This window comes from Phyllostomus discolor, chromosome 5, assembly GCF_004126475.2.
Source record: "Phyllostomus discolor isolate MPI-MPIP mPhyDis1 chromosome 5, mPhyDis1.pri.v3, whole genome shotgun sequence".
NCBI lineage: Eukaryota > Metazoa > Chordata > Mammalia > Chiroptera > Phyllostomidae > Phyllostomus > Phyllostomus discolor.
Genome location: NC_040907.2, coordinates 31,738,263 through 31,763,288, shown reverse-complemented (window position 1 = coordinate 31,763,288; position 25,026 = coordinate 31,738,263). Strand labels below are relative to the sequence as shown.

General features: G+C 42.9%; 1 protein-coding gene and 1 long non-coding RNA gene across 2 annotated transcripts; one reads left to right on the top strand and one right to left on the bottom strand.

Moving 5' to 3' along the window:
• The first annotated feature begins 380 nt into the window (after positions 1-380).
• On the top strand, positions 381-6,150 carry LOC118500600. Its single transcript, XR_004903173.1, has 2 exons — positions 381-873; positions 5,842-6,150. It is a non-coding gene; the product is annotated as an uncharacterized LOC118500600 (long non-coding RNA).
• On the bottom strand, positions 5,007-20,515 carry LURAP1 (leucine rich adaptor protein 1). The gene is made up of 2 exons (XM_028513404.2): positions 20,057-20,515; positions 5,007-11,469 (listed from the first exon to the last, which is right to left on the bottom strand). The coding sequence occupies exons 1-2, from the start codon at positions 20,252-20,254 to the stop codon at positions 10,948-10,950; spliced, it is 720 nt and encodes a 239-aa protein (XP_028369205.1). The 5' UTR covers positions 20,255-20,515; the 3' UTR covers positions 5,007-10,947.
• Positions 20,516-25,026: the final 4,511 nt, after the last annotated feature.

Genomic DNA, 25,026 nt, shown 5'->3' with positions numbered 1-25,026 from the left:
AAAGTCTCATTTTTTAAAAAACAAACAAGTTGTTTTCCAGAGTGGCTTCCCATTTTACAGTCCCACCAGGAATGTGTGAGTGATCCAGTTTTTCTGCATCCTCACAAATTTGGTGGAGTCACAATTTTTAAAATTGATATATAATTGACCCATATAGTTTCAGGTGTACAACATGATTCTATATTTGTATATATTTTGAAATGATCACCACAGTAAGTCTTAGTTAATAGTTACAAAATTTTTTTCATGTGATGTGAACTTTTAAAATTTACTTTTAGCAACTCTCACATATGCAATACATACGTAGTCACCATACCGTACGTAACTTACTTCCCATGGACTCATTGATTTTATAACTGGAAGCTTGTACTTTTTGAAGTGGTATCTCATTGTGATTTTAATATGCATTTCCTAATTGCTAGTGACACTGAATGTCTTTAGGTGGAGTTATTTGACATTAGACAAGAATTGTAATGCAGCTATTATGAACAGGAAGGAATGAAAATCACCAGAAATCGTGAATACACATGTGGTAGGCAGAATAATAGACTATTAATGGTGTCCATGGCCTAATCTCCAGAATCTGTGAATATAATAGGTTACATGGCAAAGGAAAATTAAAATAGCTAATCAGCTGACCTTGAGATGGAGAGATTATCCTGGATTATCTGGCCCAATGTAATCGCAGGTGTCCTTATAAGTGGACCAGGAAGGCAACAAAGGCAGTGTCAGAGAGGAGATGGCCTCCAGAAGCTGGAAAATGCAAGGAAATAGACTCTCCCAGAGAGCCTCCAGGAAAGAATGCAACCTGCTTGCACCTTGATTTTGGCCTAATGAGACCCATTTAAGACCCCTGACCTCCAAAATTGTTAGGTAAGTGTTGTTTTATACCACTAAGTTTGTGGTAATTTGTTACAGCAACCATAGGAAACTAATTATTGTTAGTTAATATAAAAGTCTGGCTTTAGCCCTGGCTGGTATGGCTCAGGGGATTGAGTGCAGGCTGTGAACTAAGGCATCACTGGTTTGATTCCTAGTCAGGGCACATGCCTAGGTTTCAGGCCAGGTCCCCAGTGGGGGGCACTCGAGAAGCAACCACACATTGGTATTTCTCTCTCTCTTTCTCCTTCTCTTCCCTTCTCTCTAAAAATAAATAAATAAAATCCTTTTTTAAAAGTCTGGCTTTAAAAAATACTTATCTTCTTTTATTCTCTTTAAAATGCATATGATGACCCTGGCTGGTGTGTCTGAGTGGTTGAGTGACAGCCTGTAAATCAAGGAGTCACAGGTTCAATTCCAGTCTAGGGTACATGCCTGGGTTGCAGGGCTGGGTCGCAGGTAGGGAGCGTGCAGGGGGCAACCACACATTGCTGTTTCTCTCCCTCTATCTCCCTCCCTTCCCCTATATAAATAAATAAACAAGTAAGTAAGTAAATAAATAAATAACATCTTTAAAAAACTAAAATAAAATGCATGTGATGTATTAAAACAAACACTATGTTTTGGGACTTACAACATGTAAATGTGGTACATCTGACAACAACAGCTCAAAGGACTGGGCAAGAGGGAGTAAATAGAACTAGACTCCTAGACTTTATGTGAAGTAGTACAATACTCATTCTATCATCATTGAAGGAGGGGTGTTGAAATCTCCATTCATGCTTGTGGATTTGAGTTTTTTTCCTTTAGTTCTGCCAGTTTTTCTTCATGTAATTTGAAAGCTCTTTAATTAGGTGCATAAGCAGTTTAAATTTTTAAGTCTTCATATAGTGATCCTTTTATCATTATAAAATGTCCTTTTTCTCTGGTAATATTCCTTGTCCTGAAGTTTATTTTGCCTGATATTAATTTCCAACATTCCTTGGATTAGCCCTCGCATAGTACGTTTTTCCCAGTCTTTTACTTTCACTTTATTTATATCTTTGTATTTGAAGTACATGTTTTATAGACAGCATATACTTGGATTCTTCTTTTTCTTCAGACTGACAGTCTGTTTTTTTTCTTAAATTCTTTTAAAGATTTTATTTGTTTGTTTGTTTGTTTGTTTATTAGAGAGGGGAAAGGAGGAAGAAACAGAGAGAAACATCAGTGTGTGGTTGCCTCTTGCATGGCCCCCACTGGGGACCTGGCCCACAACCAACGCATGTGCCCTGACTGGGAATCTAACCTGCGACCCTTTGGTTTGCAGCCCACACTCAATCCACTGATCTACGTACGCCAGCCAGGGCTGACAGTCTGTTTTTAATTGCAGTGTTTAGTCCACTTACATTTAATTTAACTATTGTTAATTTTGGATTTAAGACTGCCACTTGCTATTTGTTTTCTATTTGTCTCATCTGTTGCTAGAACAAGCAGACAATAATTCATCAAGGATAAAGAAGACTTGACCAATAATATTAACCATCTTGACTTAATTGACATTTGCAGAACATCATACCTAACAACTGGAAAATGCACGTTCTTTTCAAGGGGATATGGAACACTCATCTAATTGGGCTATCTTCTGGGCTGTAAGACAAGTCTCAATAAAATTTTTAAAATTGACATTGCTCATAGTATATCCTCTGCAGTTATATCAGAAATCAATAAAAATGAGTTTTCTAAAAAGCCTCAAATATTTAGTAAACCATATACTTCTAATTAACTTGTGGGCCAAAGAAGAAATAGCAAAGGGAATTATAAAACATTTAAAACTGAATACTAATAAACACAAGATGAAAAAATAAGTATGAGATGTAGGTAAAGCAGTGCTTAGAGAGAAATTTATATTATATTATAAAAGAATAGAGGCTTCAAATCAATGACCTAAGTTTCCACCTAAGAAACTAGAAGGATGAGCAAATTAAACCTAAAATAAAAGAAATAATAAAGATTAGAATAAAATTCAATGAAACAAAAAACAGGCAAAAATAGAGAAAAATTTAAAAAGCCAAAAGTTGGTTCTTTAAAAAGATTAGTAAAATGGATAAACTCCTAGCAAGATTGATCAAGAATAATATGGAGAAGCATATATATATATATATGCTTCTCCATATTTATATATATATATATATATATATATAGAGAGAGAGAGAGAGAGAGAGAGAGAGGATGTTGCTACAGATCCTGTAGACATCAAAGGGAAAAAAGAGAGAGATAATGACTATGGTGGCAGCCCAGTTTTTCAATATCTTCAGATCCCCACATAAAAACTGACACTGACTGGAGAGCAAAATTTCAAAAAAACATGGACAACATTTTACAACCAAATTTGTGACAAGGTATCTCCACAAGCCCAAAATACAAGCAAGAGGGGACAAACATGCAATAGCCACCAGGCCTGCATGGAATCAGCATCGGTGCAGGAGAAAGGGATGGCATCTCGTATCAAAAGGACTCAGGAGCCAACTTCATGAGACTCCTCTGGCCAAAGTTGGGGCACTTGGCACTTCAACAGTGACAACAATTCCAATGAATGGAAACCCATAAAGTATATACAAATCCACAAGTCTATAATATTTTTGTAAATAGTCATCTTTTGAGGATATCAGGAATCCAACTAATTATCTTGAAAACTGTTGGAAATAGAAAGACTCAAGCATTTATTCTGCTTTTCCTGTGGGAATGATCTACTCAGAAACCAAACAGTAGATAAAAGAATATTTCTCTTTATAAAATAATTTTAAATAATAAATAAAAGGAAATGATAGAATTTACAACACTGTTTTGCAGCCCTCAATAGATTAATGCATACAGACAATAAGCATCAGCACCTGAGAAAAAAAACCACAAGCATAGAGACAACTAGGTTTATATGCCACTTACAATCTTGCCAAATCTGAATCTGATCCAGCCTCTGAATCCAGCCACCAATTTGCAGGAAATACTGTGGACACAGGATTGTTTAGAATTGCATCATCATATGTAATGAGCCAAATCCAGACTGTGGTAAACTCTACCAAATGGCCAAGGTTCACCCATAAATAAATTATAAAGAATTAAGAAAGGGATGAAGGGAATACTTTACAGAATAAGAGACTTAAAGACATATCACTTGTTTTTATTTTTTTAAAGATTTTATTTCTTTATTTTTAGACAGAGGGGAAGGGAGGAAGAGAGGGAAACATCAATATGTGGTTGCCTCTAGTGTGCCCCCTAGTGGGGGACCTGGCCAGCAACCCAGGCGTGTGCCCTGACTAGGAATGGAACCGGCAACCCTTTGGTTCACAGGCTGATGCTCAATCCACTGAGCCGCACCAGGGCGTATTTTTATTTATTTTTAAAAAGATTTTATTTATTTATTTATTTATGTACATATGTATGTATGTATTTAGAGAGAGAGGGAGGAAGGGAGGGAGAGAAACATGAATGTGCGAGAGATACATGGATCTGTGGCCTCTCATGCGCCCCCAACCAGAGACTTGGCCTGTAACCCAGGCATGTGCCCTGACCAGCAATTGAATCAACCACCCTTCAGTTTGCAGGCCGGCGCTCCACCCACTGAGCCACACCAGCCAGGGCCAGTTCTAGTTCTTTACATGGCAGTGGTAACAGAAGTGTTTGCTTTAGAATTATTCATTAAGCTTTACATTTGTTTTGTGTGTTTTCTACATTTATGCTTTATTTTATGAGTCATTTTTAAAAGAATAACAATAGAGTGTTATGAACATTTCCATACTAATAAATTCAATAACTTAGATGAAATAGACAAATTCCTTGAGAAACACAATTTACCAAAACTAATTCAAAATGAAATTAAAAGTCTGAATAGCCTTACATGTATCAAAGAAATTGAATTTGTTATAAAAAAAACTCCCCATAAAGAAAACTCCAGGCCTGGTTATTTCACTGATAAATTCTATAAAATACGGAATAATACTGCCAATCTTACACAAAAGCTTTTAGAAAACAAGGGAGGAGGAAAACATTCCTAACTCTTTTAAGAGGTCAGCATAACCCTTATACTAAAACGTATAAAAAGTTTATCAGACAAGTGGGGAAAATTGAACACAAACTATACTTTACTATATTGAGAAATTATTAATTTTAGGTGCAGTAATGGCAGTAAAAGTCCTTATTTTTTAGAGATACTTACTAAAACATTTACATGTGAATTGGAATTCTACTTTGAGGTGTGTTTCAAAATAACCTCAGTTACGGGGAGAGTAGTTGAGGGAATAAATAAATCAAGATAGTCCATGAGTTGATCATTTTTAAAGCTAAGAGATGGGTATGTGGAAATTCACTTTATTATTTTCTATATTTTTGTATATGCTTGAAATTTTATATAATATAAAACATAAATAATTGCAAATGATTAAGCATTAAATACAGGGCCCGGCAGAAGTAACACCTGCTTGAGTGTGGCTGGCAGAGTAATAATATGGGTCTAACAGTTTGTCGTTTTAATTTCAACATTTCACCTAAAATGCCATATGGTGTTCTTCAGTGTGATATTGTTATGTTATAGAATTACATGCTATTGATTTTGTAATAAAAAGGGGCATTATTTGTGCCAGACCCTGTATATAAAAACTACAAGTTCACAACAATAATTTAAAGAGAAAGTGAAACAAAATCAACACCAAGTTGCTAGGACACCAACCAACTACTTTGAAAGAGAGAAATAAAGAGATTTAAGCATTTGTCTTGACATTCTGGTATGAACTTTATTTCAAGGTAACCAAATGGTCCTAGAGGAGGTGAAAAAAATTTTTTTACAGAATTAGAAATAATAAAAGAAAAAAATAATAGTATTATAAAGTCATTATTTTGTTATTGCTGGTGAAATAACCAATTCATAAAAATTAATGGATGATAAACCAATTTGGTGAAAAGCTGACAGAGAACCTTCTGATGCAGGATCAGGCTATCGCCACCTGCAAAGGCAGGAGCCTGGCACCTGAAACGCCCAGTGGAAGACAGCTGTCCAGCCAGCACACCTGAGCTCCTGTGTAAGTAAAAAATAAATCTTTCTGTGTGCGAAATCACTGAAATATGGGGCAATTCATTATAGAAGTTAGCTTATTATAAAAGTATACCATTTATATATATTAGAAAACATAAGCACATAATTATATATATTTAAAGACACATACATTACATAGACATATTGAACACATTAGAGTGTATGCCTAGGTCTGGGAGAGGAATAAGGATTTGGGATGAAAAGCAACTAAAACAAGAAAGAGACCTAGTATCAACTGATGATGAGAGTTTAACTCTTAAGGAATAAAAAATAATTTAAAAAAGAGAAAATTGCCCTGGCCATGTAGCTCGGTTGGTTAGAGCATCATCCTGATACACTAAGGTTGTGGGTCTGATTACCAGTCAGAGCACATACGAGGATCATCCAATGAACACATAATTAAGTGAAATATCAAATCAGTGTTTCTCTCTAAAAATCAATAAATAAAATTTAAAAAATTAACCAATGATTACATACATAAGTGGAACAACAAATTGGTGTCTTTCTCTCCCTTCCTCTCTCTCTCTAAAACCAATAAATAATTTTTAAAAAGGAGAAAAATCTACCCCTTCCAGAGAAAGCACAGGCTAGTTTGCTGGTAATTATCTCCTGCCTAGAGGAGCACAGAATGGTTCTGGAGAGGAGGCAATCATGTCCACTAGCAGAGTCTCAGGCCTGAAAAGTTCCCTAAACTGAGAATTTCTCTCAAGTCTGATCATCACTCTCACCTCTTCCTGATAGTGATGACACTGGGGTCACTTGCCTTTCCCCAGACATGGGGCCTGGACCTAGCCACCTCCCCCTTGGTACCGGGCTGAGGGAGGCTGCACAAAGCACAGACGCTCATTCCGTGCCTGGGTGCATCCTCCTGCTCAGCCTTCATCTCTGCCTGTGGTTGGATAATGGCCTCACCTCCAAAGATGCTCATGTCCTAATTCCTACCTCACCTTATCTGGTAAAAGGGACTTTGAAGATATGGTTAAGTTAAGGATCTTGAGATGGGAAGATGATCCTGGATTACCTCAGTGGACCCAATGTAATTACAAGGACACGTAATCACAATGAAACAGGAGAATTAGAGAAAGATGTGAGAATGGAAGCAGAGGCCAGAGGAGTGAAAAGGCTATCCTGCTGGCTCGATGATGGAGGAAGGGACCATGAACCAAGGAACGCAAGCAGCCTCTAGAACCTAGAAAAGGTACAGAAATGGATTGTCCCCTAGAGTCTCCAGAAGGAAGGCAAGCTTGTCAACACCTTGACTTTAACCCAATGAAATTGATTTCAGACATGTGATCTCCAGAACTGTAAGATAATACATTTGTGTTGTTTAAGCAATTAAGTTTATGGTAAGTCATTACAACAGCAATAGGAAACTTGCACGTTGGCCCTGCTGCTAGGCAGCACTAACCTGTTCTCCCAGGAAAGTAGGGTCTGTGAGAGTGGGAAGTGGAGAATCAGAGAAGACTTCCTGGAAGTCCCTGCAGTCAGGCTGAACTAGGTTTATATTACCATTCATTTATTACCTCTCTCACCCTGATCAAATGCCTAAGCAATGATACATCATTAATAAGGCATTGTTTATAGGGTTGCTAAGAATCAAATATTTTTAAATTACCTATTGCCTAATTACCCACTTAAAAAAATAAGTTACATCTCCTTTTGGGTTTACACATTCGTTCCTCCATTCAGTCGGCAGATGTCACTGAACACCTGGTATGTGCCTTGTACTGCATACACAGAGAGCTTGTGGCCACCATAAACCCCAAGCGTTTTCACCTATGCTGCCAGTGCTCAGCCTCACTGCCCACATCCTAAATGCACACCCTTACACTTGCCCACATATACCCACCCCAGCCAGCAACACCCCTATCCTGCCAGGTGCTGTCTCTGCAGCTGCCAAGGGCAGTCTCATCTCTGCCCTTACCCTGAGCCCTGACTACAGCCGCAGGCCCACCTGGAGGACAGTATGCTCCCTCTGATCATACTTACAACACTCTGTTTTCATCTTATTCTCTCTTATCTCTCTGTACCTCTCTCCCTTTTCCTCCCTTCTCTTTCTATGAGCTACTAAACAGATCCTCCTTATAGCCTAGGAAGGCCTAAATTAACAGAAGAGCTAAGCCTCAAGCAGCCAGTCCAGCAGTAGGTAAGAGGGACGAAGGATGGGTGTTTACTGGGTTCCTGAACTACTCAGGCAGTGAAATAGGGCCTAAGGTATTGAGCAGGATGCCCATACCTACCTGGAGTGCCCAAGCATCCCAATTTACCTCAGCTCTCCAGCTCCTCAACCCTCAGATGCCTATCCGATTGAGCTAGAATCCCATCCCCCAAGCTGTAGAGCCCCCCAGGACTCCACAGGACCCACCTGGACCTCTTAATCTCAAACCTCTCCACCCCAGCCCCTCCCTTTAATATCCAGGTTTGAAATGCTGAGTTCTGCCCCCATGACTCACCCTCCCTACTCAGAAAAAAATGGTCCAGGATTGACTTTCCTTACATCTGTAGTCCAGATTAGTAACCAATCCAGGTCCAAGGTTCTCTCTCCTCAGAACCTATAGCTCTTCTCTAAACATTGAACTACCTCACAGTAGGATGAGGACATACATATTAAAATAGAGGAAAGTTGCTTTCAGTCCCTTTGAGCTTGGATAGTATCGACTGGGTGAGGTGTGGGAATAATCTGGCCAAGTGATAGACCTGTGGGCAGGCAAGCAGGCAGGACATGTGGGTTCTCTAGCCTGGGCATTGCCATGGATTTAACATGGATGACACTGGACAAGTCTCTGACCTCTCTAGGCCAGTCTCTCCAGCCTCCCTGTGCAACGAGGGGCTGGTCTCCTGTAATGCAGTATTTGAATGTGGAAATTCCACCCAGCTACCCATGACAATGATGCATAATGGCAAAAATGGCCACAAGAGGGCAGGCAACTTCTTCAGCTCAGAAGTTTGTAGACTAAACAAACAAGCTGTCTTCAAAAAGAAATACAAGGTAGTTTACCCAAGAGCACACTACAATATGGCAACAGAATAGAAATTTCATAAAGGTATATGAATTTCCAGCCTGGGGGGGGGTGGGTTGGGGGGTCAGGAGCCCTAAGACCAGGAGGGGTGGTAAGGAGAGAGCTGGTGGACAGCAGGGGAGAGGCTAAGAATGTATTTTGGTTATTTCAGTCACATTAAGAGGATGGGAAGAGGAGAGAGGGTCTTTAGGGGACAGCCATGGACTGCATGTGTTGCCCCCAAGTGACGGGGGTGGGGAGTGCAGAACAAGACTGGAGTTTAGGGGAAGTGGGGATGATCTACTTGGCTTCCTTCCCTTCCCCAGCATAGATTGAAAAGTAGAGAAACTGTGGCAGTTTCTCTAGGGTTAGGGGACCACTCCTACAACTCAGGAGGGCACAGCAAATAGGCAAGGATCACCCGATATCCTTTTCTCTCCTCTTTGCCTTCCAGTAATCTAGTTTCAGGGCCCAGGAAAGATGATGACCAACATATAAGCAGTTACCTGGGGTTCAAAGGGTTAATCTCCAAGAATTCATTCTTTAACATCAGCCACAGCCTTTATCTCCTCATCCTCTCCCTGAGCCTCAGATTGGCAGCTTTCCTGAATTCCTTCTTTAGTGTAATTGCTTAGGGCCCTGGGACCTAGGCCCAGAGCCAGTCCCCTGCTCCCTCCTCAGGTCCTGGAGTCTAGGGCTTGCTCTGAGAGAGGATGTAAAGTGGTCTTTCCCTGGATCTCTCTCTCCCCGCAGGATGTGGGCCCTAGAACTAAAGAGCCTCTGTCTTTCCCTGCCACACCCCCCTCCATTGTAACTAAAACAAGGGGATTCCTTGTGTCCCAGTCTCCAGGCAGGTCCTTGTGACCAAATGGTGGAGGGTTTGGGGGAGGGTGGGGGAGGGGGAAAATCACAGGATTAGAGAAGAAGGCACACACCTCACTTTGGAAATTCTGGTACACCTCCAGAGCTCTGAGACCTCAAGCATGTCCTCCCTCTGGTTCCCATCAGCAATGGGGAGAAGAGGCTGGGCGACTCATCTGCATATAAAAGGCCTGAGGCCTAAAGTGGAAGTGGAAATTGAGAAGGTGTGGAGACACAAAAGCTGAATCTCCTGGCAGTCAGATTTGGAGCCAGAATACAAGAATCGGGGCGACCCAGGGACAGGGTAAAACAGGGGACTATGGCAGGGCAGGCCAGACTTTGAGAGCAGTAGGGGGAGGCCCTGACCAACCTGCCTCCCCAGAAGCACAGACACAGGAGTGCTGGGATAAAATGTGAACACCCTGTTTAAAAGGTATGAACCTTTCTGAAAAGAAGCACAGACATCTAACAGTGGGAAACTTTCCTGCCAGGAGGGGTGTTATGCTCTCCCTCACAAGAAGCAATGGTATGCAGAATAAGTCGCATGGTCTCACTTAGCAATAGGAGTTCAGACACTGCTATTCGGACCTATCACCACCAAAGGGCTAGTACAGTGGGAAGACTAATCCATCCTGGAAGGAAATGACATCACTCACCAAACAAGATACAGTGATTCTACCAACCCCAGAGATTTCTGGGCAGGCCAATCCATGGAGGGGTGGCCCTGAGTGTGCATGTCCCTCAGCAATCCTGCATCTCAGCCAAGAGGGGAGGCCAAGGCTCCTAGATATTGGATGAGATCGCTATACCCCCATCTCTTCCTCAGTGATCTGCTAAGTGTCCTAAATCCCTCCAATCCTTACCTAGTTACAGGGCAAAGGGGAAGAGAGAACATCACACCAGGAGCCACAGGTCAAGCCTCTAGAGTCAATGTATCTGTGGAAGTAGCTCTATGGACCCAGTAGTTGAGGGATAAAGGCATAGCCTCCCCACAGACCAGAGGGCTGGTGAGGCCAGGTTTCCCTGATAACTGATTTCAGTGCAGCCTCTTTCTAGTCCCAGATTGAGGGAGAATCAATTTCAAGGGAGACCAGGGCCTAGTGGAGAAAGAGCCACAGCAGTACAAGAGTGGAAAAGTTGTTACAGGAAGGTCACATCATCCTGGCACTGCCCCCAGTACCAGTGGACCTCAAAGCCCAGCTTGGCACTCTCATCCTCTGGTGACTCAGGAGGTCCACTCTGGAGCCCCTCGCCTGGGGGCTTCCACACAGCCCTCAAGCTCCCTAGCTTGGCGGCTGTCAGGTCCACCTCCGTCCTAGCCCTCTCCCCGCCAGGTATAACCTTTGCCCAGTCCATCTCAGGGCGGGGAGCACTGAGGGGGCCCTGTTCATCCAGCTCGCCAGGGGCCACGGTGTCCAGGAAGCTGCCAATGGAGACACTGTCCAGCCGGTCAGTGGAGCTGATGTCTGGCAGGCTGTCCCAGCTGCCTCGCCTTGAGCGGCCTGGACTCCCACCTGTCAGGCTATACTGACTGCTGGTGAGGCTGCTGCAGTGGCTGGTTAACGTTCCCCGCTCTTCCAACAGCCAGCGCACTGCCTCAATGCCCTCGTTCAAAGTCACCAGCTGCTGTAGGATCTTCACGTCGATGGCTCGCAGGTAAGCCTGGAGGAAAGGGAGAAAGAATCAGGTTTCGGGCTGTGAGTTTCCCAAATGTTTCCAGAGGCCCCTACCTTGTAGTCCAACTAACTATATTTTCACTTTCAAAAAGCATGGACATAGAAGGGTCTAGAGTGTGGTCCTTAGAAGCAGATAGGTTACTGTTTTAAAACCTCACCTCTGCCACTGATTATCTATATCACCATGGCCAACTTTCTTACCTATTTTGAGGCTCCGTTTCCTTGTTTGTAAAATAGGGCTAACTCACTCACCTCACAGGATGGCTGTAACAATTTTGAGATGTTCTCTATTATGTACTCAGCACCGTGCCTGACATAGAGAAAGGTCTCAGTAAATGTTAGATACAGGATCTGGCAGAAGTAATGCCTGCTTGAGTGTGGTTGGTAGGGTAATAATATGGGTGTAATAATGTATAGTTTTAATTTGAACATTTCACCTAAAGTGTCATATGGTGTGCTTAAGTGTGATATTGTTATGTTACAGAATTACAAGTGTATGGTTTTGTAATAAAAGATCGTGTGATAAAAAGGGGGCATTATTTGTGCTGGACCCTGTATTAAAATCTGATCCTACTGAGCATTGAACTTCATAGACAGGGTGTTATCATTGACTATTGAACCAGTCCAGATTCACCAGTAAGACTTAGAAACAGCCAAAGAATAGTCTGATAGGAGGCCAGGTGTTACACGGGAAGTAGACTGGACCAAAAGAAGGCAAAAGCTGGGGGATAAAGAGGGAGCTAATCTGGTCCTCCAGTCACTTCAGAGTGTTAGCAGCCATTGTTAAAGGAGGGAAGAGTTGGCTAGGGCTTCACAGAGTCAGAACCCTTCTGACTGGAGACTCAGGGCTTCCCTCCACCACACCCTACTCTCCCTGTTTGTACTGGTAGTAAGTCTCACTTACTGGGTAATCTCCAGGGTCCCTTCCAACTCAGATGCACTGAATTATCTTCCCCAAGCACAAGTCTGAACCTGTTTCTCCCTGACTCAAGAGCCTTTACGGGCTTTGCACTGCTCTTAGAAAATAAAGTATCTGAACACTGTAGCAGTTGGCATTCAAAGGCTGTCATAACATGGCTCTTTCCATCTCTCTAGCTTCACCTCTAACATACCTCCCTGGAAACCCCAGGTCCTGCCACACATGACTTAAATTTCCTTTTATTTAGTATTACTTTTAATCAAAGGAATAGACAGATGTAGATTAAAGAGGCAAACAGTTCTGCAAGATTTTTTATGAAAGGTTCCGTTATTCTAAATCCTACTTCCCAGAAACAACTATTAATTTTTATCTGTTTATTTTGGTACTTACCTTCTAATTTCCAAATAACATGCTACTTACTGATTTTTAAGTCTTAGGTGTTTTCTATTGGCTTCCCACATGATAGAAGGTTAAGGATTTAATTCTAGCATCCTACTCCCCATTCCTCGGCCATACCGGCGCCCTCCCTATCTCCCCATATATGCAGTGATAGATGCAATATGTGCAATAAATTAATTACTCAGTGTTTGCCTTATCAGACTTTAGAAATGCTATTCACAGCTAAGCCATGTGGTTTACTACAGTTACTTTTCATTTCTTACAATTTTATGTCTTCATAGTAAGTACACTTGTTGAAGCCCACGTGTTTTAAAATATCGTTATTCTCTCTTCACACTGTTGACAATTTGGCTGGGCATAGAATTCTAGGTTGAAAATAATTTTTCCTCAAGATTTAAGACCCTGTTTCATTTTCCTCTAATTTTCAGTGTTAAACTTAAAAAATCTGATGCTACTCTGATCCCTGATCCTTTGTATGTGACTGTCTTCCCACTCTTTATGGAAGTTGGTAGGATCTTCTCTTTGTTCCCAGTGTTCTAAATTATCACAGTCATTTGACATGATGGGTTATTTTTATCCATTGATTTGGCCACTTGCTGGGCCCTTTTATCTGGAAACTCATGTCCTTCACCTCTACATTTCCTTTTATTACGTCTTTAATAATTATTTCTCCTGCATTGTTTCTTTGCCTTTTGGTCAAGATCAAGTGCAATAAGCACTTTTTAAAGACTTTATGTATTTATTTTTAGAGAGAGGGGAAGGGAAGGAGAAAGAGAGAGAGAGAAATATCAATGTGTGGTTGCCTCTCACATGCCTACCACTGGGGACCTGGACCACAGCCCAGGCATGTGCCCTAGACTTGGAATCAAACCGGCGACCCTTTGGTTTTCAGGCCCGAGCTCAATCCACCAAGCTACACCAGCCAGGACTAATAATTATTTCTCCTTTAATATCTTTCTGTTCTTTCTTGAAATCCTATTATTTAGATAGAGGGCAACATGGGCTTTTTTTTTTCATTTTTTCTTTTTCCATCTCTGTATTTGTTCTAGTTGCTGAACTATTTTGAACCTTTGTATTGAATTTTTCTTTTTTCTTTTTTTGCTATCATGTTTTCATTTCCCAGAGTTGTTTCTGGTTTTCTGAATGTTTTCCCTTTTTATACCTTCCTGTTTTTGTTTACCGTGCAATATTCTCTTTTATCTCTTTAAAGATATAACTAATGAATTGTATAAGTTCTCATTTCCCTGTATCATCTCATTTTATTCTATTCAAGTTGTGTCTTTTTCTTTGTTTAGGTCTACATGGTTAGAGGGTCTCATCAGATATCTTATGATATTTAGCTACTGCTCACACTTCATAATGGTCTTTAAAAAGCTGATTGGAAACTCTGAGTGCATGTGTGAGGCTTGCCAACTCTGAATCTCACTAAGGGTTATCTGGCTGGGCTGTTCGATTGGGTAAGGCCTGAAGTCAGTATTTTTTGTCTTTTTTCCCCCTCTGGTTCATCATAGTCACCATATTATACCCATCTAGTGAGTATAATGTAAACAAAGCTGACAATGTTCTGGAAGCCAAGTAGGGAGAAAGGCTGGGAGGAGTATTTCATAACACTTAGTACATTTTCATGTAATCCCTTCTGTCTTCAACTTTGCTTGGTATTTCCCAATTTGGAGACCGTCAGTTCTATTTTTTTTTAAGATTTCATTTATTTATTTTTAGAGAGATGGAAAGGGAGGAAGAAAGAGAGGGAGAGAAACATTGATGTGTGAGAGAAACATCAGTTGGCTGCCTCTTGCGTGCCCCCAACAGAGGACCTGGCCAACAGCCCAGGCATGTGCCCTGACCAGGAATCACACTGTGACTTTTTGGCTTGCAGCATGATGCCCAACTTACTGAGCCACACCAGTCAGGGCCAGTCCTATTATTTTAAAAATATATATCACTTGAAACGTGTTTATTAAATTATTCAGGAAATAACTTCTTGCCTTGGCTGGTGTGGCTCAGCGATTGAGTGCTGACCTGAGAATCAAAAGGTCGCTGGTTCAGTTCCCAGTCTGAGCACATGCCAAGGTTGTGGGTTGGGTCCCCAATTGGGAGGCATGAGAGAACAAGAAGCAACTGACCACTGTATCTGTCACACATCGATGTTTCTTTCCCTCCTTTCCCCTCTCTAAAAATAAATAAATAAAACCTTTTAAAAAATAATAATTTCTTTATTTGTATCTACAATGATAAGCCACAGTAAGACCAAATATTTATACATTGAGAAGAAATATAGGCACTGGAATTAAATAAACCTGGATTCAAAATCCACTTTTGCCATTAAGGAACCATATTAAAATGGATTTTTTCCCCCCTTCAAATCTTCATTTCTTCACTATATGATTCGGATACTATCAAATTTGAAGTTTTATTTTAAGAAATGGAAGGAACATATTAACATGTGTAGCATACTGCCTGATAAGTATTCGTTAATCAATCAATGAATGATAATTATTTGGCTTTATATATATTATGATAGTTAACTATTTACTATGGCATAAGCACAGAACAAAATTTTGTACTTAAAATTATTCATGTTTATGGAAGACTACCACAACTCTAATTTAATTAAATAAATGATTATTGGGTACCTGGATTTTCTAGTAATTATAAAAATAATGGGGCCCTGGCTGGTGTGGCTCAGTGGAGTGAGTGCTGGCCTGCAGACTGAAAGGTTGCCAGTTCGATTCCCAGTCAGGGCACATGCCTGGGTCCCCAGTTGGGGGCGTGTGAGAGGCAGCTGATTGATGTTTCACACATTGCCGTTTCTCTCCCTCCTTTCCCTTCTCTCAAAAAATGAATAATAAAATGTTTTAAGTGCCTTTATATAAAAAAATAATGGAGAAACTGTCCTTGTTTAACAAAAACTTGCCTTTTCATAAGGAGATGTGGACATAAATAACTGAAATACCAGACTGTACAGACTATTAATGACAAGGTAAAATAGATTGCCTTTAATTATTTCATACTGGGGACAAATATATTCCTTCTGATAAACCAACAGTCCTAGTCCATGACCAAACTAAATGTATTAAACAAAATTTCTCATACTAAAAATGCTTCTCCTGCTATGTTTCCTCTTCTTCTCCCTCCCTCCCTTTTACCCTTTTCTTACTTCCTTTCATCCTTTCTTCTTCCCTTCCCCTTTTTTCCTGATTTCTGTTCTATTCTTTCCAAAACTTACATCTTCAGTGTTCTGGCAGGATAAAGAAGTGAGTGGCACCTGGTTGCCCAATTAGGAAAGGGACCTTAGAGTATGATTCATAAAACAGACCCTTTCACCAAAACCCTTTTATTTTCAGCTCCTGCACCCCCCAGTTCCAGAAACACTTGCTGCTTCTAACTCTTGAGACCTTGGAAGGTGTTAGAAATGCAAAATGGGTTGCTTTTCAACTTCCAAAACTTTGCTCCTATCATCTTCTCTCCTGTTTTTGTTGTTATAATGGTTTCATGGCCTTTACAATAATCCTTCGACTAGCTTTTTAGTGGATTAGTGGAGTTTCGGGAAAGAATGTAGGTAAATGCATGTGTTCAATGTACCATCTTGCACTGGAATTCCCACTGACTATATTCATTCTTCAAGGCCCAATTCAAATGCCGCCTCCTCTAAGAAGACTTCCCTGCCTTCTACAAGATGGTATTAATCCATTCAGTCAATATTTATTTGGGTGGAACAACTTCTATTGAGTGTTTCTTACAGGCATGGCGTCGTGTTAGATAAAAGAAGAAAAGAGACCATTTCTTGCCCTCAAAGATTTCACAGTCTAGTGGGTCAGATAAGACAATGATGTGAACACTTGCAAAATTCAGCATAGCAAATGCTAGGGCTGTGGGTACCTAGAGGGCCATAACCCAATCAGGGAAGTAAGGAAATACTTCCTAGAATAAGAGACATAAGCTGAGACTTGAACATTAAGTAGAACTTACCCAGGCATAGCAATGGAGAGAGGCATTCCAACCAGAGAAAACAGCACATCTCTTCCAATTCAAAGTAGCCTTTTCAGAGCACAAATCTGTCCCTCTATAATGAAGACTCTTTCAGAAAGCCCTCCCTGGGTTCCAATAGCACTTACTGTCCTGTACTAAAGCTATTAGTCTGTCTCTCTCCTTCCCTAACCCACACTGTGAGCTCCCTGAGACCAGGTCCTACCAAGCTTATTTATGGTACTTAGCCCAGGGTTGGATAGGTCAGATTCAGTTCTGTGACTTCCTTGCCTTTACTATCCTCAGCCCCCTCTGCTGGTCCCAGGATTCAGGGGTTTGGGTCTTACCATATTGGTGAGAAATAAATCTGAGGACCAGAATCTACAGTCCTGCGATAGTGGGATTCCCTGACTGTAACAGCATCACAGAAGAGAAGAAAGCAAGGCTACTTGTCAGAAAAAGGAACACTCATTTCACACCACCTCTTTGGAAACAAAAAGGGGACAAACAGTTCAGGACAGATGCAGCCTCAGAGGCTGCTCCAACCCACTTCACTTGCCAGGGGGATGCAGGTTTCCCAGCCCTCCCCTTAGCACAGACTCTGCCCAGCCCTGAGGTCATAGTATGGCTCCCTGTTCACTCCATTCAAATCAAGCCCTGCGGTAAAAACCCAGAGATCCCAGTCCTAAATCACTGGTCATGGATTGAGATTCTCAGACTACTGTTACTACGAAGGTTCTTAGAGATCATCTGGTCCCACAATCCCTCACCCCCCACCCTCTGGGAAGAGGCAGAAAATTTGAGGTTAAGAGAGAGGCCCTGCCCTAGCTGGTGTAGCTCAGTGGACTGGGAGCCAGCCTGTGAACCAGAGGATCACCAGTTCAATTCCCAGTGGGGGCACATGCCTGCATTGTGGGCCAGGTCCCCAGTGGGGAGCACATGAGGGGCAACCACACATTGATGTTTCTCTCCCTCTCCTTCTCCCTCCCTTCCTCTCTCTCTAAAAAAAATTAATAAATTTCTTTGAGAAAAAGGAAAAAAGAGAGAGAAACCCTGTATAAGATCACAAAATGATTCAGGAGCAGAGCTAGGACTTGAACCTATGTCCCCCACTCCTTGCCTAAGGGTTTTTTTCAAACTCTTCTGTGGGGTGGTTGTCGTAGCAACAGTTTATTTGAGTGGGAGTATTAAGTAGAGGAGGTTGCCATTGTTTCCCCTTCCCACAGATCCCAGAGTCTGGCTGGTTCGCCCACCTTCGAGTAGGGGAGAGGAGCAGGAGGGAAGAGTCCTAGAAGCAGGGATGTCCTTGGCCTCAAGGGCAAGACTGTCCCTCCCTGCTGGAGAGCTGGGAGAAGGACAGTTGAAGGTCAGTTCTTAGAAGGCTTGGACCATTTCTGTCACAAGTGAGTCCAAGGGAACTCCCACTGCCCTGCCGCTTGTCCTCCCTGGGTGCAACCCAGCAGGCAGGGCACAGTATATAAAGAGATCAATGACATCCCAGCCTGAGGAGGGAGAAGTGAATGGGGTAGGGATCCATGGGGCACAGAGGGGGAACTATCCCTGTTCTGGCTCCCAGAAGGCTTCTTTCCTGCTGCCCTTCAAGGGCAGCTGAGGGTCCCAAGCCAGGCTGGGTCAAGAGAGACCTAACCAGAAGTTAAATGTACCTGCTGAAAGTTTACAAATAGGTCATCTCCACCAACGGCAGAAAAAGCAGGCTCGGCTCCTCCACTAGCTCCTGTGCGAGTTCAGGCAAGTCCCTCAACACCTACAGCATGTTTCGTCTGAGATGGGGAGACTGACTGCTTTTCTCACTTGAATGACGTGTTTTCAAGTGTCTGGCACAAAGCAGGTCTCCATGGTAGACATGCAGTGTAGGCAGATCATCTGGGTTCAAAGCCTTGCTCTGCTTTTTTTTACTTTTCATATGACCCAGGGCAGTTACTTAATCTCTTTGTGCCTCAGTTTTTTCTTCTATAAAATATCATTTACCTAATAGGGTTGCCACAAGGATTAAGAGATTATCTTGTAAAGTGCTTAGCATGATGTGAGGCACTGCACTTGGTGAAAGTTAGTTTCCAAAACAGGACACTCCAGGCAGGCTCTTTCTAGGCCTTAGGCTAAAGTTTGTAGGAGGAGGCAAAGCCAGGTCTCTCCCTTAGGTGGGCACGACTTTGGAGAATTGGGCTCATCTCCAACCTTCACGGCCAACTGCACACATGGCATTCAAATCCTTCCCCCAGGCAGCGTTCCCTAATTGCTCTACCCATAAGGCTCTCCTCCCAGCTTCTCAGGATCTCTGGAAGCCCCTATGAACTCCTCCACCTCTTCTTCACACCTCAGTCTGGCCCAGAGCTGGGCACACAGTGGGGCTCCAGGAAGACATGAACTCACATCCTCACTGTGGCTTCCTGGTTCTGGGCCAGACAGCAGCTGGCAATTCCACAGTTCCCCAGAACTTGGCTGTAAAGTGATGGCAGGTGTAAATCACCTCCTTCACCGGAATCAGAGCCCTGGGGAGCCTGATGGGCCCCAACTGCCCTTTTGGCTCTCAATGTAGACCAGAAGAAACAGAGAAGTGGGAGGGTGCCTGTTTCCTCCTGTTCTCCCCAAAGAGGTGTAGTTAAGATCCAAATATCCAGTGTACCTTGGGGGTTGGTGGGAGGAGACTGAGTCGGAGGTGATGAAACCAACACTGATGGTGCTGCTACTCAAGTCTGCTAAGGTTCTAGGAACTGTTCAAATATTTTAAGAGGGATTGGGAGAATACTGGGGAAAGGGAGGATGTTTTTAGTGGCCCTAGTTCAGGTGCTTTTCATCCAAATCTATTCTGTGCTGAACACTGTCAGGAACACTGGGGGCCTCAGAAGAACAAACCCTGGGCCCAGTTTGCAGGAGGAGAAAAAACCGGTTGCCCGATAATGGCGGCTGGGGATAGATGGCCCTGTGGGCGGGGGCGGGGGGGGGGGGGGCCGGATTTCTGCTATGCTAGGTTCTCAGGGCTTCCCAGTCTTCATCTCTCCCCTCCCAATTATTTGGTAGGAAAAACTTCCAAGAGCCTGAGCCTCCCACCCCAAGCCCTCAGGACCCATTTACACCCCACTCACCCTTGGGGAGGCAATTAATGGACCCCAGGGTGTAACGATTGACCTAGGAGAGATCCTGAGGAGTTAAGTGGGGAGTTTTAATTCCCTCGTCTGTAGTCCAACTCTGAGTCGTTCCTTCAGGCCGTACAGAGAAGACTCGGGTCCACCCGCCTTGCCCCACCCCGGCCCGTGGAACCCACACTCACCAGCTCCATCTTCAGCGCCATGATCTTGTCCCCCAGACCGTGGCCCGTGCTAGGTGCCCCAGGGAGCAGCAGGGCTCCAGAGGTTCCCGGTTCCCGTTCCCCTCGAAGCCCGCGGAGCAGCCCTTCGGGGGTCTTCCTGCCCACCTTGCCTTCAACGTCTCGCAGGTCAGGCGTCTGGGACTCTGCAGTCCCCTCCATGCGGGCCTAAGCCTGAACAGAGTTGGGCGACCAGACGCCGGGGGTCCCGATCTCCGGGGTCCTCCTGTCTCCGCTGCTAGTGCGGGGCGGAACCGGCGGGTCCCCGCCCGCGCCGCGATGGAGAGGGAGGAGCGCGCCGTAACGCTCCGAAAAGCCGCGCACAGAACTGTGTTTGTGCGTATATGTATTCGAGTGCTGCGCAAACAACCTCTGGTCCTGGAATAATTAGGGCTGGGCGATTCTGGAGTTGTATCTAAATGAGCATTGAGAGAGCTCAGTGCCTATCCCCCACTCTGGCACTCAATCCAGTGGCACACAGCAGGCTCCCAAAAAATGTTTGCTGAATGAAGGCTAAGCATATCAGTAACGGATGTAGGAGTTTAAGGAACAGTGGTAACTGAGAGCTACAGAGGGTTTTGGAAGGCTTCCTAGAGTAGAGCTGGATCTAAAACTGTGGTTAGAATTGAACTAGCGACAGACACACACACATGCACCCTCAGTGTACACACCGCATTTAGACTAAGGGAGTGGAAAGTAAAGTTTGGCTCATGAGTAGCAACAGTATTGAAACTGAAGAGGTCTGCATGGGCCAAATCATGCTTGATCTTGTAAACTGATGCTTCATAAACTTGACCATTCACATGAACTACCTTCGAATCTTGTTAAAATGCAGATTATGATTCTCTAAATCTGGGATGGGGCCCCGAGATTCTCCAGGAATCACACTTTGAGTAATAAGGTTATAGAAGATGGTTCTAAGATGCTTGGATTTTATTCTACAGGCAATGAGAGCCATGAATAACAGGCTTTGGCTTGATTTTTTAAAATATATTTTATTGATGCACCCCAATGTTCATAGCAGCACAATTTACAATAGCCAAGTGCTGGAAACAACCTAGGTGCCCATCAGTAAATGAATGCGTCAAAAAACTATGGTACATTTACACAGTGGAATTCTATGCAGCAGAAAGAAAGAAGGAGCTCCTGCCCTTTGCAACAGCCTGGATGGAGCTGGAAAACATTATGCTTAGCGAAACAAGCCAGGCAGTGAAAGACAAATACCATACGATGTCACCTTTAACAGGAACCTAATCAACAAAACAAACAAGCGAGCAAAATACAACCAGAGACACTGAAATTGAGAACAGGCTGACAGTGACCAGAGGAAAGTGGGGAGGGAATTTCAGGGGGAAAGGGGAAAAGGTTTGCAGGAACAATTATAAAGGACACATGGACAATAGCAGGGGGAGGGGGGAAAAGGAGGGAGGCGGGGAGGGATAGGGGGTAGGGCTGGGGTGGGGGGAAAAGGCAGAAAACTGTACTTGAACAATTAAAATAAAATAAATAGAAAATAAAAACAAAAATAAATTTTATTGATTATGCTATTACAGTTGTCCCATTTCCCCCCTTTATTCCCCTCCACCCTGCACACCCCATCCCACCTGCATTCCCCCTCTTTAGTTCATGTCCATTGGTTGTACATATAAGTTCTTTGGCTTCTACATTTCCTATAGTATCCTTAACCTCCCCCTGTCTATTTTGTACCTACCATTTATGTTGCTTATTCTCTGTACCTTTTCCCCCTCTCTCCCCCTCCCACTCCCCCTCTGATAACCCTCCATGTGATCTCCATTTCTGTGGTCCTGTTCCTGTTCTAGTTGTTTGCTTAGTTTTGTTGTTTTTAGGTTTGGTTGTTAATAGCTGTGAGTTTGTTGTCATGTTACTGTTCATATTTTTTATCTTCTTTTTCTTGGATAAGTCCCTTTAACATTTCATATAATAAGGGCTGGGTGATGATGAACTCCTTTAACTTGACCTTATCTGGGAAGCACTTTATCTGCCCTTCTATTATAAATGATAGCTTTACTGGATTAAGTAATCTTGGGTGTAGGTCCTTGCCTTGCATGACTTCAAATACTTCTTTCCAGCCCCTTCTCGCCTGCAAGTTTTAAGAAATCAGCTGATAGTCTAGAAATAGGCACTCCTTTGTAGGTAACTGTCTGTTTTTCTCTTGCTGCTCTTAAGATTCTCTACTTCTCTTTAATCTTGGGTAATGTAATTATGATGTGCCTTGGTGTATTCTTCCTTGGGTCCAACTTCTTTGGGACTCTTTGAGCTTCCTGCACTTCCTAAAAGTCTATTTCCTTTGCCAGATTGGGGAAGTTCTCCTTCATTATTTTTTCAGATAAGTTTTCACTTTCTTGCTCTTCCTCTTCTCCTTCTGGCACCCTTATGATTCGGATGTTGGAACATTTAAAGATGTCCTGAAGGTTCCTAAACCTCTCCTCATTTTTTTGCGTTCTTATTTCTTCATTCTGTTCTGGTTGAATGCTTCTTTCGTCCTTCTGCTCCAAACCATTGATTTGAGTCCTGGTTTCCTTCTCATCACTGTTGGTTCCCTGTAGATTTTTCTTTATTATACATAATGCAACTTTCATTGCTGTCTGGGTCTTTTTTATGCTGTTGAAGTACCCAGTGAATTCATGGAGCATCCTGATAACCAGTGTTTTGAACTCTGCATCTGATAGATTGGTTATCTCTTTGTTGCTTATTTGTGTTTTTAATCCAAGTAGTTCCAGCCCATGGTTACAGAAGGATAAAAGACAGTTACCCCTTGCCGTATTTCCACCTCTAGTCCCACTGTCAGAGGCAATCACTTTCAGCTGTTTTTTTCTAATATTTATACTCATAACCCCACAATGATTTAAACCACTGTTTCTTCATTTTAAACATTGTCTACTGACTTCTCATTATGATAAATGTGTATTTACCACACTTATACTCTATATTTCCTTTTTCCACTGGCCCTATATATTTTTACCATTATTTTTACCTTTGTGATTTTAAGTGATATATACTTTCCTTAGTATCTTTTTTATTTTTAGTTTTTCTTTTAATGATTCTAGAGAGAGGGGAATGGAGGGAGAGAGAGAGGGAGAGAAACATAGATGTAAGAGAGAAACACCAATTGGTTGCCTCTTACACATGCTCCAGCTTGGAGACAGAACCTGCAACCCAGCCATGTGCCCTGATGGGGAATCAAACCTGTGGACTTTAGGTTTGTGGGGCTATGTCCAACCAACCGAGCCACACAGGCAAGAGATCCTTAGTATCTCTTGGTCCATCGATAACCTAAATTTTGGAACTATCATTCCACCATCTAGGGAACAGATGGAATGTGAAGAGTTCAAAAATATCTAACTGGTCCTGGCTGGTGTGGCTCAGTGGATTGAACACTGGCCTGCAAACCACAGGGTCGCAGGTTCAATTCCCAGTCAGGGCACATGCCTAGGTTTCTGGCCAGGACCTCAGTAGGGGGTGCGTGAGAGGCAACCACACATTGCTGTTTCCCTCCCTCCCTTCCCCTCTGTTGAAAAATAAATAAAATATATTTTTTAAAGATTTTATTTATTTATTTTAAGAGGGAAGGGAGAGAGAGAGAGAGAGAGAGAGAAACATCAATGTGCAGTTGCTGAGGGCCATGGCCTGCAACCCAGGCATGTGCCCTGACTGGGAATCAAACCTGCGACACTTTGGTTCGCAGCCCGCGCTCAATCCACTGAGCTACACCAGCCAGGGCAATATTTTTAAAAATATGTAACCAAACTTCTGCCTTCCTCTGTCTCCTTTTAATCCATAAACAGTAAATATCCTCTTAAATTGGATTACATTACTTCCCTGCTTAAAATTGTTTCATGGCTACACACTTACTTCAAATAAGCATCAACATCACCTGGAAACTTGTTACAAATGCAGCATTCTGCTCTGCCCCAATCTGCTAAATCAGAAGTTCTTAAGAATGGGACTCAGCCATGTGTGTTTTAACGAGCCCTCTAAGTCATTCTTTTTGTAGTTGTTTTTACTTACTGATTTCAGAAAGAGAAAGGGAGAGGGAGAGAGAGATACACTGATTTGTCATTTCATTTATCTATCCAGTCATTGGTTGATTCTTTTATGGTCCCTGACCAGGGATGGAACCTGCAACCTTGGCATATGGAAAGGACACACTAATCAACTGAGCTACCCTGCCAGGGCCTAAGAAGCCCTCCAAGTGACTGACACAAACCAAGGTTTGAGGAACATTGTAGTTAAGTAAAGTGTGGTGTATATGTATTATCTCATTTAATCTTCATAACATGTCTGTATTTTTACTCAGTATAGTGCAGGGATTAAGAGTGAAATCTGGACCCAGACGGTTGGGGTTTGAATTCTGGCTTTCCCAGCTTTGTGACATTGGGCCGCATTTTCTTTCTCTGTAAGAGTGGCATAGTAATAGTCATGGAGTTGTTGGGTAATGAAATGAGTTAGTATAACGTGCTTCGAACGGTAACTGGCACCGAGCAAGCATCACATAAGGGTATTCCCATTTCACAAAGAAGGGAACCTAGGCTGAGATGTGAATCGACTTCCTTAAAGTCTAGGTGAGTGGTAGAACCAGGTTTTTAATTCCCCTTAGCCTTCAGAGGCCGCGCATGCACCAGAGCTGGGTGAAGCCTTGCCCAAGCAAGGGGGGCAAGAAGCTGTGTCCAAGGCCCCTAATCCCGATGACCCTAGCGTGCAGTGCGGTCTAGTTCAAGGCTCTAGAACTCCGACTGGAATCCAGTTTGCCACCTGGCCGTGCTGTCGGCAGGGAAGCAGCTCCTCCCCAACACCCACCCCGCCAGCTCGCAGCAAAACTGCCTAGGGGCTAAGCACTCACGGTGACGCCAGCTACACCCCACCAGCCGCAGCCCCAAGCGCCGCCCGCCGCCCTCTCACCCCACGGCGTTGGC

Excerpts from the sequence above, each read along its gene's own strand:
- LURAP1 (XM_028513404.2), bottom strand. The coding sequence starts at position 20,254 with ATGGAGGGGACTGCAGAGTCCCAGACGCCTGACCTGCGAGACGTTGAA. Across the intron at positions 11,470-20,056 it reads TGGCGCTGAAGATGGAGCTG|GCTTACCTGCGAGCCATCGA; the intron begins GTGAGTGTGGGT and ends CCTTTCCTCCAG.